The sequence below is a fragment of the Prionailurus viverrinus genome, chromosome D2 (genome assembly GCF_022837055.1).
Source record: "Prionailurus viverrinus isolate Anna chromosome D2, UM_Priviv_1.0, whole genome shotgun sequence".
NCBI classification, from domain to species: domain Eukaryota; kingdom Metazoa; phylum Chordata; class Mammalia; order Carnivora; family Felidae; genus Prionailurus; species Prionailurus viverrinus.
In genome coordinates, this window is record NC_062571.1 from 79142150 (window position 1) to 79162390 (window position 20241).

Consider the following 20241-nt stretch of genomic DNA (forward strand, 5'->3'; position numbering starts at 1 on the left):
CTTGGCCTCTACCTGGTTTAAGTTCTTGGGGGTGATGAATGGTGGCTTTTGTTACTATGGTCATGGTCACCAATATCAACAACACAACATTAATGATAACGTTATGACGCATGACAGTAATAACAACAGGGGCCCGTGTCCCCGGGCACAGCGGAATCGGGGTCTAGGCCGTGGGGATGCAGGCAGGATCGGTTTATGCCTGCTGCTCACAAAGCTGATGTCTCCTCGGGGGTCAGCCATCCCACTTTCCTCCTCTTCTAGAACAGGGATCGCATTTCCTGCTCTGCTGTTTTGTTGGCGGTGTGGATGACGATATATCAGCAGACTGATTCCCAGGTTTCCTGGTCCAGGCTGAGACAGGTCAACAGCTGTGGTAGCACCGGTGACAGGGACAGGTGTGGGGTAGTGGTAGTCATCACAAACCCTCCTCTGGGTTCTTGGGTTCCACCCCACGCGGCATCTTTGGCGGCTCTGTCTCCTCGTGTCATGTGTCCTGGTGCGCCCGTGTCCAGCTGATTCTAGGCTCTTACCTCACATAAGCACTCATTCCGTGACCATTCATTGAAGGACTCTTATGTGCCAGGAGACAAACAGAAAGCGATCAAAGTCCTGCCCCCTGCCCCCTGCCCCCTGCCCCCGTGGAGCTTACATTCCATGGGAAGGGGATGCTGTTCAGAGGTAAGTTGAGTGCTTGGTACTTCCAGTGGGATGGGAGCTATGGAGAGGACACAAGACAGGGTGACTGGTGACGGGGGGCCAACAGGGACGCCGCGGGCACTGCCATCTCTGCTGGAGTCTTCCTGGCTGTGGCAGTCTTCACCCTAGGGCCTCATGGCACCCTCATGGCCAGTGGTTGGCCTTGGAGCCCTAGGATGTGAAACCAGGAAGACTAATGTGGTGCTCAGACATTGGCCCCACCAGCTCTGGAACTCATGTGAGAAAGGAAGAAAAGGGACCCCAGAGTTTGGCACCCAGCAGCCCCCCAACTCTATTTACCTTGTCACAGGCACAAGGTGAAGGGCAAGTGCAGACAGGTAGTGGCCGGTTTTCCTGGAAACACAGGCTTGATGCTGGGACAAAATGTCAGGCGAGCAGATGCCAATATCTTCAAATCCTGCAGACAGCTCTGAGCCAACAGGGAACAAAAAAAGCAGGAGAGCTCTTTCTAGATGGAATCTCTCTCTCTTTTTTACTTATCATAAGCTAGGTTCTTTGGATGTGGTATACTTCTTAGCCTTTACTTATGATAGAAAAGCTGAATAAAGATCTTTTTCAAAGCAAGTGTTGGTTTGTTCAGTGTTTCTAGTGGCTCATCTAAGCACTGGATCCTTTCGAATTCAGGAAACAGGGTGGGCTGTCAAAAGGAATGACAAAGGCCACAGGCTCTGCCTTGTGGCTTCCACAATTCTAAGGAATAGATAAGGTGTCTTCCTTTGTCCTTGACATGTTTTGGTTCTGCCCAAAGGCATAAATTCAGGGTAAAGGCTCGAGAAAGATCAGAATGCTAATGCAGCATCACATTTAGTGCCTGAGACTTAAAAGTAAAACATTGTTGCTTCAATTTTCCAGGGATCTGCATCTTCTAGCTTTTGACCGGATATCCAGTACAGTGAGTGGGGCAGAAGGTGCGGGAGGGGACGGAGATTAGGGAAGAGAGCAAACTCCTCAGGGCCCCTAGATTTCTGGGACCTGTTTGCATTGTGATCTCCAAGGAAAAAATTGATTGACAGGTGGCCCTAGGATGTCAGAAGAAACAAAAGGATGGGAGGCTTTCCAAGGAGGCAGTAAATTTGACGGAAACTGGGAGAGCAAACATACCCTGGGCACCTCGATCACGCTTAGTAAGAATGGGAGCCTTCGCATATTGCCTTGGCAAGGCCAATGTTTGTCTTTCTGAGCCAGGCCGAGGACCCTGGCCCTGAGAGGGGACTGCTAGGGGAAGCCTAACTCCAAGCATGTGACTTGAGCAGGGTGAGAACCACAAGGGCAGCGGCTGTAGGCATTCAGGACGAGGGTAGGAGAATTTCAAGAGTTGTGGCCACAGCCACCAGTGGATTCGGGCTGACGGAGAGGTGGGGGCAGCCGCAGGGAGAAATCTTCAGTTCCCATGGGATGCAGGTGACCCTCCTCCCCCCCCCCCCCCCCACCTCTCCTCTCCGTGAGCTCTGCCAGGGGGCATCAGAGCATCCCATCAGAGGAGCAAAGCAACAGGCGGGATGTCTAAGAACTGCTGAAAGGATCAGAGCCTGGGAAGCAGCACAGATCATTCGTTCATTCCATGGGACACCAGCCCCAAGCCAAGCTCTATGCTTGGCCCTGGAGATACGGAGAGGGGTTAGAAATGGTCCTTTGTAAAGCGGAAACATGCTACACCAGACTCCTCTTGGATTCTTCTCTCTCACTGAGAATATCCCCTCCCACTCAGGAACGAGCCATCCTTCCTGGATGACCACCATGTCCAGACTTACTCCTGGCCATGGGCTCTTAGCAGCCATCAAGGGAAGAGGAAATGGCCCTTTCCTCAGCACAAGGTTGGGCTCTGTATATTTCAGCGAAGTCGTGTGGATGTGGCTAGTGGGGAGCAAGTCTCTCCTCTGGAGCTGGGGCTCTGGCCGTGTAGAGCTGGGGCAGAGAGAGCAGCACAGAACCCCTGCATCTCCAGCGAGGAGCATATAGCCAAATTTTATGGCAGCTATATAGGTGGGTAGGTGACAGCTTAACAGATACCAGTGAACGGCTAATGTGGACAGAGGAGTGTGGGAACAAGAGACAGGTCGAGGGACAGAGAGGCAGAAGGTATGGCTGTTGGTGACGGGGACATCGAGCCAGTCCCCAGGCTCTGGACAGAGGCTGTAGGAGAGGCCAGAGCCTGCCAGCCAGTCTGTCGGGCAGTCAGGCACCCCGTGTCTGCACCACCGCTGGGGCAGAGTGGAAGTGACATGAGCTGCTGTGTTTTCCGGCAACCCAGACTGGTTTCGGGCAGGGTGCTCACTCCAGGCTGAACATGAGGATTATTCCCGGGCGCTCAAGCTTCTACTGCCAACGTGCACCCAGACCCGTTAGATCAGAATTCCGCGGGGTGGGCCTGATGTTGGTGGTTTCAAATATCCAGGGAGTTCCTAACCAGTAACATCGAGAAGAACTGTGTAGAAGTCCTTAAGTGCCTCTGAAGGGGCCAGCTGGGGCCCTGCTACTGAGGAGGTAGAAAGGTCCTTGGTGTCCACATGGGGGTAATCTGGAGGCTGGGCCTAAAGCCTTGCCCTAACTACTCCCAGATGCCTTTTGACTAGATACCTACTCAATTTGTTCTTTTTCAACTTTTTTTTAACATTTATTTATTTTTGAGACAGAGAGAGACAGAGCATGAACGGGGGAGGGTCAGAGAGAGAGGGAGACACAGAATCTGAAACAGGCTCCAGGCTCTGAGCTGTCGGCAAAGACCCCGACACGGGGCTCGAACCCACGGACCGTGAGATCATGCCCTGAGCCGAAGTCGGACGCTTAACCGACCAAGCCACCCAGGCGCCCCGCTACTCAATTTGTTCTAAAGAGAACATCTGAAACGGCGTTTTCCAGAAGTGCCTCATGTCGCCTCAGCCTATCCGCTTAATAAAAAACCTATGTGGAGATGTTAGTTCCGCATCTCTCACCGGCGCTGACTTTGGACGTGGAGTGAAACGCAATCCCCCTGACAGCTGTGCGGGTCAGCTATCCTGGCAGGGAGGGACACCACGGCTCAGAGAGGTGACAGCACAGAATCCAGGCAAGACAGGGCCAGGGCTTTCCAGATTGGCTGCAGAGCCCTGTCCCCAGACTAGTAGTCTCAGGTGCTCCTCCTTGTGTCCTCAGCCCCAGGGGGACAGGCCTCAAAAGGGTTTGCATCTTCTGCTGCAAAGATGCAAAGGGCTGTGGGGTGGACCCAGGATCTTTAAGGAAACAGGTGCAGCCTGAGGGTTTTTCAGAGGTTATGGACAACCGCAGTCCAGCTGGGTGAGGTGAGATGTCACCCTGTGCCAGGGGGTGTCATTCCTCCAGGCTCCCTCACCTTCAGGACTGGCTCAGAGCCCACTGCCTGCCCCTCAGCTGCACCCGCAGCAGAATGACTGGCACCCACACTCCGCCCCAGTGACCAGAACAGCAAGGCAAGCTCCCCTGTCCTGAGTTGTCTCCTCCCCCATCTGCACACACAGCCCGCCTGCCAGCCCCTCCCAGACAGCAGCCTCTCCTGGCTCACACTCCTGCCATGCCTCCTGGGAACACGAGAGGGCGACACAGCTGTGCCCTGGGCCTTCTGCTTCTAGGGAACTTGTTACTTTGTTCCCTTTGGGTGCCTGTGATGGTCCCTCACAGGAGGCTGTTCCACAGTGTTTTGCTCTAATAAAGAGCCCGGTAAAGAGCGGCCTCTGCCTCCTCTCCCCACCTTTATGAAAACGGAGTCCTTCTGTGATCTCAGCAACAGCGGGGTTGATATTTCCCATTTCACCCTGATTCTCATGGCAGAGTGGGGAGGCTGCCCAGCGGCTCCCTGCGTACTGCTCCCCAGACCTGTTCCTGGTTCAAGGACCCCTGGAATGAGCAGCACAGATTCTGCCCCAGGTGGGGACGCGTTTCCAGACAGGTGTGACCAGGGGAGCTTCCACGTGAGCCCCGCGGGGACGGCCTCAGCTCAGAGCCGCTGCAGGGGCCATGGATGGACGTGATTTTCCCGTTGATTACTCTGATGGCTGGGACACAGGGTACCAAGTCACAGGTAGCCTTGCTACGTGCCAACTGGGCTGTAGATGGGTGTGGGCACCACAACAATCTAGGAAAGTGATGAAAGATCATATCCCATCCCTCTCAAACTGTGCTGAAATTGGTTATGTCCAGATACTACAAAATAAAACTAAAAAGTCTTCGATAATCTTTATCTTTTTTTTGAAAATTTTTATGGATTCTTATTTTTTTATATGAAATTTATTGTCAAATTGGTTTCCATACAACACCTAGGGCTCATCCCAACAGGTGCCCTCCTCAATGCCCATCACCCACCCCCCATCAACCCTCAGTTCATTCAAAAATTTTTTTTTAACGTTTACTTATTTTTGAGACAGAGACAGACAGAGCATGAACGGGGGAGGGGCAGAGAAAGAGGGAGACACAGAATCTGAAACAGGCTCCAGGCTCTGAGCTGTCAGCACAGAACCCAACGCGGGGCTCGAACTCACAGACCGCGAGATCGTGACCTGAGCCGAAGTCAGACGCTCAACTGACTGAGCCACCCAGGCGCCCCTCAAAATTTTTAAGAGTCTCTTATGGTTTGGCTCTCTCCCTCTCTAACTTTTTTTTTCTTTCCCTCCCCCTTGGTCTTCTATTAAGTTTCTCAGGATCCACATAAGAATGAAAACATATGGTATCTGTCTTTCTCTGCATGACTTATTTCACTTAGTATAACGGTCTCCAGTTCCATCCATGTTGCTACAAAAGGCCATATTTCATTCTTTCTCATTGCCACGTAGTACTCCATTGTGTATATAAACCACAATTTCTTTATCCATTCATCAGTTGATGGACATTTAGGCTCTTTCCATAATTTGGCTATTGTTGAGAGTGCTGCTATATAAACATTGGGGTACAAGTGCCCTATGCATCAGCACTCCTGTATCCCTTGGGTCAATTCCTAGAAGTGCTATTGCGGGGTCATAGGGTAGGTCTATTTTTAATTTTCTGAGGAACCTCCACACTGTTTTCCAGAGTGGCTGCACCAGTCTGCCTTCCCACCAACAGTACAAAAGGGTTCTCATTTCTCCACATCCTCTCCAGCGTCTATAGTCTCCTAATTTGTTCATTTTAGCCACTCTGACTGGCGTAAGGTCTTATCTCAGTGTGGTTTTGATTTGTATTTCCCTGATGAGAAGTGACATTGAGCATCTTTTCATGTGTCTGTTGGCCATCTGGATGTCTTCTTTAGAGAAGTGTCTATTCATGTCTTCTAACCACTTCTTCACTGGATTGTTTCTCGGGTGTGGAGTTTGATAAGTTCTTTGTAGATTTTGGATACTAACCCTTTATCTGATATGTCGTTTGCAAATATCTTCTCACATTCCATCAGTTGCCTTTTAGTTTTGCTTTGCAGTGCAGAAGCTTTTTATCTTCATGAGGTCCCAATAGTTCATTTTTGCTTTAATTCCCTTGCCTTTGGGGATGTGTCAAGTAAGACATTGCTGTGGCTGAGGTCAGAGAGGTCTTTTCCTGCTTTCTCCTCTAGGGTTTTGATGGTTTCCTGTCTCACATTCAGGTCCTTTATCCATTTTGAGTTTGTTTTGTGAATGGTGTAAGAAAGTGGTCTCGTTTCATTCTTCTGCATGTTGCTGTCCGGTTCTCCCAGCACCATTTGTTAAAGAGACTGTCTTTGTTCCATTGGATATTCTTTCCTGCTTTGTCAAAGCCTCTACTACAAAGCTGTAATCATCAAGACAGCATGATTTTGGCACAAAAACAGACACATAGAGCAATGGAATAGAATAGAGACTCCAGAATTGGACGCACAAAAGTACGGCCAACTAATCTTTGTCAATAATCTTTATCTTATTTAGAGTTTCTTAGGGGCGCCTGGGTGGCTCAGTTTACCGTCTGACTTTGGCTCAGGTCACGATCTTGCAGTTTGTGAGTTTGGGCCCCACATCAGGCTTTCTGCTGTCAGCACAGAGCCCACTTCAGATCCTCTGTCTCCCTCTGTCTCTACCCCTCCCACCTTCTCAAAAATAAACACTAGCAAAAAATAAAGTATCTTACAGAAGGTGAAAGGCTCTTCAATTTATTTTATCAACTTGCAATAATATAATTATCATTTCATGTGAGTGACGGGCTAGAACAGTACAGGCAGGAAACTGTGCAATCTGATTTTGAGCATAGACGCCACCGTGAGAGAAAACAAAATAGAATGGGATAGATTTTTAGGAAATTGAATCTAGCAGCATAAAAAAAATAGTCATCAAAAATAGGATTTATTCAAGGGTGCAAAGATAACTCAAAATCAGAAGACCTATTAAGGGGAACAGAATATCACCATCACAAAATATGCCTCTTTGGTGTAAGGATTATTTGGAACTGATTACTTTTGAGAAAGCGCAAATGCAGGAGAAGATGTGAAACGGAGGTTACCCGTCTGTAAGGGTACCATATTCGTAAAGGAAATTTCTGTTAGAAAGTGTACCTGTACCAGGAAGGGAGCTACATCCAGAGATCACCTTCATGTTTCACCTGAGAGACTTACCTGCATCACAAGTCAACCTTTGTTTCTTATATTTTTCTTCCTGTCACTTCCCCTTAAACCGTGACCCCCCCTCCTCTAGAAGCCCCAAACTCCCATCCCTTTTTTTTTTTTCTCTCAAGATAGTATGTCCGTCTCAATCATCTGGCTGTCTTTCAAGTCTCATACCTTTGGGGGGCTCTATAAGTACATACATAATCAAATTTTCCCCCCTCGTTAATCTGTCCTATGTCAATTTAATTCTTGGAACAGCCATACAGCCCAGAAAAGAAAAAAGGGATACCCTCCCTCCCGCACACTATGGGCACAGCCAGCCAGGACGCAGGGACAATGTGGACAACATGTTTGTCCCGCCTTTTTTTCCTTCAGCTACTGGAGGAATCAGGTTCTAAGGTTATAATGTTTACCTTTGGATGGTTATGAACCCGGTACTCATTAGGATGAAAATAAAATCGGTCAACATTTTCTCCCCCCAGAGTATAAGCCCTTCAATGCCACCATGGTTTTGAAACCCGAAATGCTTTATAAATCATGAAAAGGTTTCTGTGTGTTTCAGGTTTCAATGGAAAACATTCCCCTCTAAGCAGAAAAGAATGTCCTCTACACTCTTTTTCCAAATGACCGGGACACCCCTGACATGGGAGAATGAGTTGAGTCGTCAGAAGCTGTGATTGAACACATTTCAAGACAACGGCCGGCCTTAGATGCTAAAAGCTATCCGCCTTGCCAGAAAGAGCGTTTGCCAAATGGGGAGTGATGAGTCTAACTGGCAGGGAGTGAACATCCAGTGATGCTTGGGGGTACTTTTGTGGACTTTACATCGCCTGTGCTTACTCAGGTGGCAATTACCACAGAATACAACAGAAAAAGAGACGTGCAAGCGGGTGATTATTTAATCTATATAGCAATTTAGATAATGTCCCTGAAAATGAAGTTTTCCGAATGTTCTGGATCTGTTTCATATGAAGAATTCTGAGTGTGTACCAAAGACGAGTAATAATTGTTCAAACAGAGTGAGGTTCTTTTTTGTTTGTTTTTTGTTTGTTTGTTTTTGTTGTTTTTGTTTTTTTGCAGGGTGGATGTGAAATTGTAGCCGGAAGCAGCAATATATGCGCCATTGTTCTAGTGAGGGTCACAGTTTCCATGATGCAATTTTTCAAAGTCTAGCCAATAAAGTTTAAGGTTACATAAGTCAGTAAGAGTCTTTTTTTATGTAAACCTTGAGGATGGGTGTTTTCCGAGCGTTATATTTAGTATACTTCCCTCTTGGTATTCTTGGTATTTATCAGGTTCTATGCCCTGACTGCCTTTGGAAATGGACAAAACACTAAGGGAAGGTGACCTTCATGCATGTGGTAAGCAGGGAAACTTCTCCAACCTTCTTAGGATACCTGCGTGGTCCAAAAATTAAACTGACAAAGACAGGCTAATAGGAGAAAAGGAGTCAAATTTTGCTAAGTTGTTACATGTACATGGGAACCTTCCCAAGAGAACAAAGACCCGAAGTTACCAGAAGTTACCAGAGCAGGAAGTTTTTACACTTTTTAGGCAAACAGTAGCTTTGTGAAGATCTGACAAGACAAAGGGGTTTGGGGGGGGGGGAGTAGTAAATGGTGAAGAAGTAACTAGGAAGATAAGGATGATCTTAATGGGTTTCGTTTGTATAGATACCTTGGCCCCAAGTTTCTTACCTCTGGTGATAAGGGGAGGCACAGGGGAGGTCCCTTTCACATGGGAGTTTTATGACCAGTTTCAGAGAGGAAGGGCAAGGAAAAACATCATCAGGTGTTCTAGGTGAACTTCCTGAGTGGCCCACACAGCAACAGATGTAAAAATTGTCTAAACATGAGCCACGGTGGCATTTCTCTGAAGTTTCTATCACGTTGTCCTGCTGTAACTGGAGTGTCTTCAGGAAAAGAGCAGTTTTCGTGCTGAATGATTCCACGTCAGGAGGATGGGAGAATAATTGGAAACATTAATTTGGGGAGTTGTAGCCAGATATCAGAAGAGGCTAAAAGGATTCAGGGTTAAGTCCAGTTTACAGGTAGGTAACAAAACCTCAAAGCCAATGAACAAGGCTGAATCTACCACCCATATGGGTGTGCTATAGTTTTCTAGTAAGATACAATTACCCCTCCAGTGTCACCCCCATGTCTCTCAGAGATAATCAAAACAAGGTTTGCAATATAAGTCTAGTCTCATTGAATATGGGCTGATTACTTATGTAAATGCAGCAAGAATAGTGGGGACCGTATAAGTTCTTTTTAATCTGCTTCGCTAGAACTTTTCATGAAATTAGATTTTTTTTAATGCCTCTCAAGGCTAAGAAGCTAAGCCAAGGACTCATGATCAGATTTTGCATATGATACCTATAGATTTGGATCAGTTCCACTCTTCTTGAGGTCCCCAAGATATCCTGGGTTTCCTGGGCCTCCCAGGAACTGACCTTCCTTAGTCAGATGGCCAGGCTTCCAGGAACACTGTAAGCAAGGTACCAGCCCAGTTTTTTTTTTTTTTAAGGGGCTTTTTTGGCTCCGTAAAGTCAACCTTAGTTTTTAAAGTTGTCTGGTCACATCTGATTCATGTCAAAAATGGCATTTCAGTCAAACCCTTGGTAACATACCAATGTTTCAAATTGTGTCCTGTTATAAGGAGATAAATCAGGTTCTTATTGAACTTCTGCAAATAACTATATTGCCATGAAAATAAGAATACTCAGTAAGAATTCCCAAATTCTGGAGGGGAAAAAAAGTAATTGTTTCATTTTCGTTCACAAAGGTAGACTTTACTAAATTGCTACAAGTCATAAAGAACTTAAGAGAAAAGAGAAAAACATGTCTTCTTAAATCTGGAAAATCAAAACATTAAGAAACTAGTGATTTTTTTTAAGGTTTATTTATTTTTGAGAGAGGGAGAGAGAGAGAGAGGAGGGGAGGGGCAGAGAGAGAGGGAGACACAGAATCCGAAGCAGGCTCCATGCTGACAGCAGTGAGCCCAATGCAGGGCTCGAACTCATGAACTGTGAGATCATGACCTGAGTCAAGTTGGACGCTCAACTGGCTGAACCACCCAGGTAGCCCAAAACTAGTGATGTTTTAAAGCAAAAGTCATAATCACCCTCAGGAGTTTATTCAGCCCCACGCAATTAATTCTTGTTGATTTTGATCTTTTGTTAGTGGTTTTATGAACCCAGGTTTTTCACTAGAATTCTGGAATTTCTCACCCAGATCAGTGGTATGATCTTAAAGTTATCAGAAACCTCCCCTTGTCATGTTCCTTCCACGAATCTTTTGGACAATGGAGCTTTTTTGCAAAAGCACCAGAGTAAAAGAATAATGGTCTGTAAAACACAAAAGCCTCAAAAATGGCCATGGTTAAAGATCCGATGAGAGTTCATCACAATGCAACAGACAAGGAGATTTCATTATTTCTGTGACACACAACATTTTAAGTTAACAACTAGAATTAATGACTGATAACATTATGCCAGGATAGATTTCAAGGGATGTCATACAGTTTCTAGAAAACTTATATTAACAATTTGTACCCATCCCAATATAACCTAAAGGGGTCAGACATCACTTCTTATCAGACAATGTTTCCATGTAATTTTTTTTTTTTAATTTTTTTTTTTTTCAACGTTTATTCATTTTTGGGACAGAGAGAGACAGAGCATGAACGGGGGAGGGGCAGAGAGAGAGGGAGACACAGAATCGGAAACAGGCTCCAGGCTCTGAGCCATCAGCCCAGAGCCTGACGCGGGGCTCGAACTCACGGACCGCAAGATCGTGACCTGGCTGAAGTCGGACGCTTAACCGACTGCGCCACCCAGGCGCCCCTCCATGTAATTTAACATGTCCGATAGACATGTTAAAAAGAAGCATGTCTTTCTTTTATAAGGAGAGAGAACAAATGCTTTGGAGTTTTTCCAGGAGCCCTCTAGAAAAGTCCAAGTTAGTTCAAGGTCAAAAAGACTTCCCTGTCAAGGAACAAGGAAATCGGCTTAGTTCATCAGATATTCTGCTTTGGGGGGACACTGTGCTGAAAGATCGTTATAACTATCTTTTTCTACTTCCTCCTCACCAGCGGGTGTTGGGGTGGGGAAGCTTAGGGCGGACGACTTGTTTCATCTTGTCGATGAAGCCGAGATATATGAAGCACTTGGTGACCTTTGTCTCTGTGGAGGTGATGTTTAGGCTGAGACAAGGAATAGTGTAGAGAGCAAGATGGAGTCACTCATGTCAAGCAGTGATGTAAAGAGCCAAAGAGCAGTAACTGAGAATAGGTATCGCTAAAACCAGAGTGTACTCGAGGTACGAGAACTGATAATCAGCAAGGCCAAGAGAGCCTGAAAGAACCCGGAACTAATAATCAGTAGAACCAGAAGCCGTTTCTGAAGGATTAAGCTTTTCAAAGGCAGGGCTTTTAGGGACACCTGGGTGGCTCAGTCAGGTAAGCATCCGACTCTTGATTCCAGCTCAGGTCATGATCTTATGGATCGTGGCTCTGAGCCCCGCTCTGGGCTCCGTGCTGACAATGCAGAGCCTGCTTGGGATTCTCTCTCTCTCTCCTTCTCTATCTGCCCCTCACTTGCTCGTGCATGCTCTCTCTCAAAATGAATGAACATAATGAATTATTATTATTAACTAATAATTAATTTTAAAAGGGGAGGACTTTGGCAGGAAACTGTCAGACTCCCCAGACCTCGACTCCACGTCTGACCGCATAAGGGCAACTGCCCCCGAGGTTTCTGCCCGACTGCTGTCTGAACACTGGGATCTTCCACTGCTTGAACATAAAAAGCAGAGAATGCCAAGGGCTGGCCAGGACCAGACTGAGTCCACAGACCAACGGCGTGCTCACGGACACGTTACCTTCCTCCCTCGTTGTTTATGGCCTGATGTATGACTTTTTTGTCTCGTGCGACGTGTATGAAGCCAAGTTAAATGCCTCGCGGAACGTCATTGAGGTTGGAATGTTAACAACCTTGCTTTATGACTGAATAAAGCTGACATCGTGAAAAGACACAGCTGGTGTGTGCACCTTGCTCACGTGATTTCGACACCCTGAATCGTGAGCCACAGCATCTACCTACACAATGCTCAAGTGAAGTAGGTTAAGTTGGCCCCTGTGACCAACAGAGTTATCCTGGAAACTGGGAGAGAGAGAAGCCCCCTTCCTGCCCATGGCTCAGCCTCTGCGGAGAGGGCAGCAGGGGTTCTGAAGGAGCTGACGTGAGAACCCCATGCCCAACCCCAGAAGAGGGAGCCAGAGAGAAATCTGGCCTTGTCCCAGGAAGCTGCGGGCCATGGGTGCAGGTTCGGCATCTTTCCAACTGTGCGCAGATTGCTGAGGACAGAGTGTAATTCACTGAAAGCCCTTTCTGTGCTTCAGATGCAGATATGAAATGAGTGCGTCCTGTTTTTCAGGTGCCAAACGTGCTGCCCCGGGTGCTGCCTCCTGGATCTGCCACCTCGGGGGCACAGGCAGGGCCTTAATGGGAGCAGCAAGAGCTGACCTCAGGGACCCTGGACCCACCTGCAGACATGCCCAGAGGACTGTGCACATGGCATCCGTGCATGCCCTGTGCCTGCACTTGGCTTGAGAAGGAAGGTGGAAGTCCCCTGGCTAGATTCAAGAGCAGGGCAGCCAGGAGCAGGTGGGCTTTACCTTCATAGGTAGGAGCTGCTTCCCTAAGAAGTGGGAAGCATGGAACTGACCTCTAGACTTTCTGGCTGGGCAACCTTCTCCTTGAGTAACATTCTTTTCCCCATCTGGGCTATAGGTTGGTCCCAGCTCCAGGGACTCAGTGGTGGAGTGATTGCAGTCATGGTCCCGGCCGTACCTGCTTCCCTGTGTTCGTGCCCTTTGCAGTATGACCCTCCTCCTCTTCCTATCCAGAGATGAAGTCCACTTGCCCACCCTCGTATCTTGCTGTGGCCAACAGAATGTGACAAAGGGATGGTGTGCCAGTTCTGAGTCTTGGCTTTCAGGGGCTTTGCAAACATCCACTTACTCTCTTGGATCCTGCAGTGGCCCTGTGAACGGGCCTGGGCCAGCCTGCTGCGGCAAGGAAGCATGTGGCCCAGTCACTTCCACTGACCCAGCTGATAGCTGTCAACCCTCAGGAGAGTCACCTAACTGACCCGTGGTTGACTGTGGACACATGAGGAACCCAACTGAGCCCAGCCTAAATTGCTGACCCACAGGATTTCAAGCTAAATTAACGATTGCAGTTTTAAGCCACTGGATTTGAGGGTGATTTGTTTCACAGGCGTGGGCAACTGACATAGGACCCCTGGAAATAAGGCAAAGCGGGGAGGCCTGCATGCTGGAAAGGCCTGGGCTCTGGGATGACGGTGCCAGCTGAGAGCCAAGAGCGAAGACATGCCTGAAACCAGGAAGCCTTGCTGTTAGGTGTTACCCTGAGAAGCCTGGAGACCCCAGGATCCCGGGGGCAGAGCTGCAGGAGTGAAAAGGACCAGGGTCTTTGGTTACCATGGCAATAAGTAAGACTTTAATACTAAAGAGCTTTGTGCACGTACCCTTTCCAGACGCTGTCTTCCCCCAGGAGGCTGGCCTTTGTCATATCAGCGGGGTGGACCCCCCGGGAAATAAAATCCTGACTCATCAGCATTAGGTCACCAGGGAACTCAGCTAAGCGGAAAAGATTTCGGTTGGTTAGGCCAGTGATGGACCGTTCCGCTTTCTTGGTGGGGAAGAACGGTTTCTGATCATTTGGATGGCATGTGACACATTGTTTCGGTTCTTCTGACTTGAAGATGACGTTCATTTTTATTTCTCGTCTGCTGGTGGCTTTGTTCTCTGCCTCGCCTCTCTCCTCTTGCTTGGCAGAGTCGTAGAAAGCCACGACCTCGCTGTCCTCGTCTTCCCTGGTCTTGTCTTTTGCCGTTGGGCCCAGGCCCCCTCCCGACAGAAACGAAGAGCCCCTGAGCCTCTCGATGTAGAGCAACCGCTGCTTATCCCGTAGGGCTCGAGCAAGCTGCATCCGTTCTACGTGCCTGACGACAGTGAGCTTCTCGCGCTGGGGCATTCTGAACTCCTCTGGGGGCACGATCACCTTGGCCGTCCATAGTTTTTCCAGGGGCCTGCAGGCGGCACAGGGACGGGGATGCTGTGTTCCGAGCTCCAGCGCCCGTTTGTAGTCCGGAGACAGCGACTGGAGCTCCTTGAGCATTTGCCACTCCTCCTCTTGCTTGCGGGTCAGAAATCTCCTTGCCGCCGTGGTGTGGACGCCACCCAGCCGCTGACAACGTGAAGGGGACGATCAAAAATCTCAACGGGGCAGCAGCAGGGGGTGCCCCCAGAAAGAATCGCCTGGTGGCCCCTGTCCCCACCTGCCGCTGAGTGTCTGGGCCCCTCTGCGGTGGGGGCTTCGGGGTCGGACAGGCCGGAGTTCAAATCCTGACTCTCCTTACCTACAAGCCAGCAGCCCTCACAGTGCTATTCCTAATCAGAACTTTGAAACAAGATAGCATTTGCAGTGCAAGTGTGGGAAGCCTCGAGCGGACTCGAGGCCGCTGGGAACCTTGTATGCCCGTTGCTGGTGGGTTTTGAACCTCTGGCTCCACCCCTCCCAGCCTGGCTGCCTGGCTCCAGCGGGGCCTCCCTGCGAATCAGCTTCAGGACACTTACTAGGATCTCTTTTTCCAAGGGGGAGTATTTTCCGAGGGCGATGCGTGGATCTGATTTGTAGGATTTGGTCCATATCCTGAAAGGCAAAGAGTCAGGTGTAAGAGAACCCCAGGAAGGGTGTCCCGACTTTTAGTTTTGGGGTGGGAAGCGTCACAAAGGGCGGCCCTGCCTTAGACAGGCGAGGGCCACGATGACCGGGGTGGGGTCTTCCCCTTGGCTCGTTCTGGGAGGGGTGGGAAGGACCGGACCCGAAGCCCAGGCTCCGCTCACCCCAACGATGAAGTAGAACTCAGACCCCGCTGACAGCACAGGGGGGCTTTATCCCAAAAGGAATCGCTTGTGTTAGACATTCTGACTGGCGCCCCACTCATCCTCCACCTGCCCTCTGCAGCCTTCCTTTCTTGGGGCCTCTGTTTCCCAGTCTTCTGGAAGCCATTCTCCCATTCCCTGATCATACTCTGGCAATACGCGAGGACGGGAGGTGTTAATGCCTGGAGTTTCTTTCTAGGACATTTTAGCGGGAACCCAAGAGATAGTTACGAACTCTTCCTGCATCATAACTGGCCTACTTGGGGCCTATTGTGAGGTCTGAGTTTAGGTATCAGATGATGCCCTGGGGTGAAATGGACACGCACGACCATGTGCCCGGAGGGGTGGAATCCAGGGGACCAGAGTGGGCAGAGCACGTGGCAGGGGGACATTCTAACCACGTGGCTGCTGCTTACAAGCCCACAAAGACTGCTCAGTGCCTTCAGGGTGAAGACTCAGCCTCTCTCAGGTCCTTGCTTGCCTCTGCAATCTTAATTCCTCAAGCTCCATCAAAGCGCTCGATCCGTGGCCCTTGGAATGAGCTTCTCAGCTACTGTTCATGCCACCCCCCGCCACCCCTCTCCCCCATATCTCAGACAGCTCTCTCCTCCCTTGGCAACTTGCTTTCAGGGCCTGGCTCACCTGTGCCTCCCCTGAAGATTTCCTTGAGGGATAAATCACTCCTTTGTCCGCGTTCTCACAGTCCTGGTGCCATGCTCCAGCACGTTATCACAAATTGACTTGGTTGTCCACTAAGTCTGTCTCTCCCTCTGCTCAAAAGGAAGTCCCAGAGGCATCTTATTCGTGTGTTGCTGTTGTTTAGCACGGGGCCTCGTGTAGAGCAGACGCTCGGCTTGCCGACTCAGTAAGAAATTATCTTGGGTCAAAAGCGTTCCTGGTGAGAATGCACATTAGCACAACCCCTACTAAAGGTAATTTGGCAACATAAACGTTCCGAATGCATTTACCCTTTGACCCAGCCGTATGTGTATATGATAAAATATGCTCAAGGTTAGTCAACACAGCCTGCTTGGGACAACAAACCTAATGACAAACTCAGGGGTACCTGCGTGGTTCAGTCGGTTAAGCGTCCGACTTTGGCTCAGATCATGATCTTGCGGTCCATGAGTTTGAGCTCCGCGTCGGTGCTCTGTGTTGACAGCTCAGAGCCGGGAGCTTGCTTCGGATTCTGTGCTCTGTCCCTCCCCTGCTCATGCTCTGTCTCTCTCTCTCTCTCTCTCAAAAATAAATAAAGATTTTTAAAAATTAAAAAAAAACCTAATGACAAACTCAAATGTCCATTAATAAGGATCGGTTAGAGTTATGGCCAACCATATACTGGAATACTATACGGGAGTAATAAAGATCAAGGAAGGAAGGTCTGTATTTATATGGAAATATCTCCAAGAAATATGGTTAAATGCAAAAAGCAACGTGCGAAAGTGTGTAAGTTGTAGACTGCCTTTTAAGTTGGAAAGGAAAAAAAAATAAGCATGTGCATTCATATTTGCATGAAGAAAATCTAGATTAATACACACAAAAAATTAATAAAAATGGTTACCTGAGGTGGGTGTCCGGCACATGAGGAAGTAGTGAAATGAGCCTTTTCATTGTGCACATTATTCTGTCTTGAATTCAGAACCACATGAGTGCATTACCCATTGAAAAAATGGAAAACAGATGCTCATGGAAGAGTTGGTCTCTGACAAGCATCGGTCCTAAAACTTGCCTTTGGCTCCGCCAGGAAATTCGGAGTGGGGAGATTTAGAACGTGGGCTGGTGCTCATACCCATGGGCGCCATCTAAGATACAGTGATGCTCCTCATGTTCACACAGGCAAGTTCAGTTACCTGGAGCTGCTCCAAACCCAGGAATCAGCAACGAGCCCCTCTTAGCAGTAATGCAAATACCTCCTGCAGTGCATTCAGTGACTCAGCCATTTGCTCCACACTAGCTGCGGATGAACAGTGGCTTTGCACAAGCCACACGACAACCTGACACCTCATACGCACTCAACAAATATTTGCGAAACAACCAATGAGTGATATATGCTGGAATATTACGTAGCTATCAAAAAGCAAGTCTTTGACAAAATTTCCAATAATGTACTTCTGATGCAATGTGATCTTTAAAAAAAAGCATAGGGGCGCCTGGGTGGGTGGCTCAGTCGGTTGAGCCTCCAACTTCGGCTCAGGTCATGATCTCACAGTCTGTGAGTTCGAGCCCCGTATCGGGCTCTGTGCTGATGGCTCAGAGCCTGGAGCCTGCTTCCGATTCTGTGTCTCCCTCTCTCTCTGCCCCTTCCCTGCTCATGGTCTGTCTCTCTCTGTCTCAAAAATAAATAAAAACTTTAAGAAAAAAATTTTTTAAAAAGCATAATACAAAATGTACATAGAATAGGATATGGCTACTATAAATGCACAAATAAACAAGAGGGAAAAGGACTAGCAGGAAATACGCAGAGACATCAGCAGGAGTTACTCTGGGCTGTGGGCTGATGGGGGATACGTTAGGTCTGCCCTGTGCCAGCAGCCTGGTCGGATAGGAAAGGGTACCACGGCCAGGATCCAGCTTCTCCAGACATCAGGACCCTGCCACTCTGCCTGGGAGGGTGTCACCACGGCAACAGGTCTTGACGCTGGGACACTGATTCTTCCTGCACTCAGTTCCCCTAACTGGCTTTTAGTCCACTTCCTTCTCCCCACCCCCTCTCTCATTGCCATTCCCAAGCTTTTCTTTTCTTTTTGAAGATATTTCTCCATGATCAGTTTTACATTAGGTTGCATTCCTGTTACCTTGGTACCTGCTTTTGTGCTTGCTTTTTTGTTTTTATTAATTTTTTTTAACATTTATTCATTTTTGAGAGACAGAGTATGAGCAGGGGAGGGGCAGAGAGAGAGGGAGACACAGAATCGGAAGCAGGCTCCAGGCTCCGAGCTGTCAGCCCAGAGCCCGACGTGGGGCTCGAACTCGCTAATTGCGAGATCGTGACCTGAGCCGAAGTCAGACGCTCAACCGACTGAGCCACCCAGGCACCCCTGTGCGTGTTTTTATTCAGTCATCAACCTCATACGCTGGCTTGTTTTCCATGTTTCCTTTTCCATTGCCTGTCATTTTAATCCTCTATCTTTTACTCTCATGTTTATTTTATGTCTTTGCCCCATAGCCTGTGCCTTTTACATACATCTCATCTATTTTTACCTACTGTATTAGGGTTGTACAGAGAGAGAGAGATTTTAAGGAATTGGCTTACGGGATTAGGGAGGCCGGAAAGTCCAAAATCTGCAGAGTGGGCTGACAGGCTGGAGACTCAGGGAAGAGCACTTAATGCAGCTCAGACATGCTGGCAGGATTTCCTCTTGCTTGGGTAGGTCAGTCTTTCTTCTAGTCATAGCTTCAAGTGATTAGATGAGGCCCACCCATGTCATAAAGGGCAGTTTGCTTTACCCAAAATCCACTGATTTAAATGTTAATCTCATCCAGAAAACATCCTCACAGAAACATCCAGAATAATGGATCAGACCAAAATACAGCTGGGCCCAGCCAAGTTGCCGCATAAAATTAACCATCAAACCTACTTACATTTACCAGGTTTTTAAAGATGAGATTTGGGGGGCGCCTGGGTGGCTCAGTCGGTTAAGCGTCCGACTTCAGCTCAGGTCATGATCTCGCGGTCTGTGAGTTCGAGCCCCGCGTCGGGCTCTGGGCTGACGGCTCAGAGCCTGGAGCCTGCTTCCGATTCTGTGTCTCCCTCTCTCTCTGCCCCTCCCCCGTTCATGCTCTGTCTCTCTCTGTCTTAAAAATAAATAAACGTTAAAAAAAAAAAAAAAGATGAGATTTGGGCGCCTGGGTGCCTCAGTCAGTTAAGCGCCCAAATTCGGTTCAGGTCATGATCTCGCAGTTTGTGAGTTCGAGCCCTGCGTTGGGCTCTGTGCTGACAGCCTGCTTCAGATTCTGTGTCTCCCTCTCTCTCTCTCTCTGCCCCTCCCCCACTGTGCTCTGTCTCTCAAAAATAAGCACTAAAAACAGATGAGTTTGAGTGGTTTTTAGAGCGTGTTAATAGGTTTTCCATTATTATGCATAATTGTACCCATTTTTGAACTCTGTAGCAAAAGACTCATACAGTATGTATTCCCTTGCGTCTGCTCTTTTCCCTCAGCATTATGTTTTTCAGACTCTTACTGATATGTTTGACCTTAGCTCATTTTTGTTGTTGCTTAGTGTGATTTTGTTACGATTTATCAAGCCGCCTTCTGCTTCTGATTTGGGGAGCAATCTCATACATGCCTCTTTGGGTTATGGGCATGCTTTTCTGTTGGGTGCAAATCTAGGGGTGCAAGGTGCTGGGTCCTGGGGTATGTGTAGCTTCCATTTCCTGGAAAATTCTCAGCTCCATTCCAAAGTTTCCACCATCATAGACTCCCAACAATAATCCCCCCTTGTCAACACCGGTGGGTATGCTGTGGTATCTCACAGTGGCTTTAATTTGCATTTTTCCAGGTGCAAATGATGCCGAACACCTTTTCTATTGGCCATCGAGCTTACCCTTTGTGAAATGTCTGTTCAAGTCTTTTGGCCATTTTTTCTAACAAGCTTTTGTTTTCTTGTTGGTATGTGGGACTTGGTTACGTATTCTTGACGCAAGCCCTACGTTGGTTCAATATGTGGCAAGTACCTGTTTCTACGTTGACTTGGCCTTCTCCTTTTTTTTTTAAGTATTTATTTATTGAGAGAGAGAGAGAGAGAGAGAGAGAAGGAGAGGGAGGGAGCTCCAGCAGGCTCCACACTACACAGTGCACAGCCTGAACCCACAAACCGTGAGATCTTGACCTGAGCCAAAATCAAGAGTCAGACGCTTAACTCACTGAGCCACCCAGGCACCCCGGCCCTCTCCTTTCTCAAAGGTATTACTTGTCCTAGCTGCACTCCAACTTATCAGTCTTTCCCTGGTTGGTTAGTGCTTCCTATGCCTTGTTTAAGAAATCATTTCCTACCCCAGGGGGATATGATGCTCTCCTAGATTA

The 20241-nt window shown here is 48.2% G+C and overlaps 1 protein-coding gene across 1 annotated transcript; it reads right to left on the bottom strand.

The window, feature by feature from the left end:
• Nucleotides 1-12997: 12997 nt before the first annotated feature.
• Nucleotides 12998-15420, bottom strand: CD2H10orf120 (chromosome D2 C10orf120 homolog). The gene is made up of 3 exons (XM_047824620.1): nt 15179-15420; nt 14909-14984; nt 12998-14519 (listed from the first exon to the last, which is right to left on the bottom strand). Exons 1-3 carry the CDS (start codon nt 15361-15363, stop codon nt 13776-13778), a joined length of 1005 nt encoding a protein of 334 aa, XP_047680576.1. The 5' UTR covers nt 15364-15420; the 3' UTR covers nt 12998-13775.
• Between the last annotated feature and the right edge of the window lie 4821 nt (nt 15421-20241).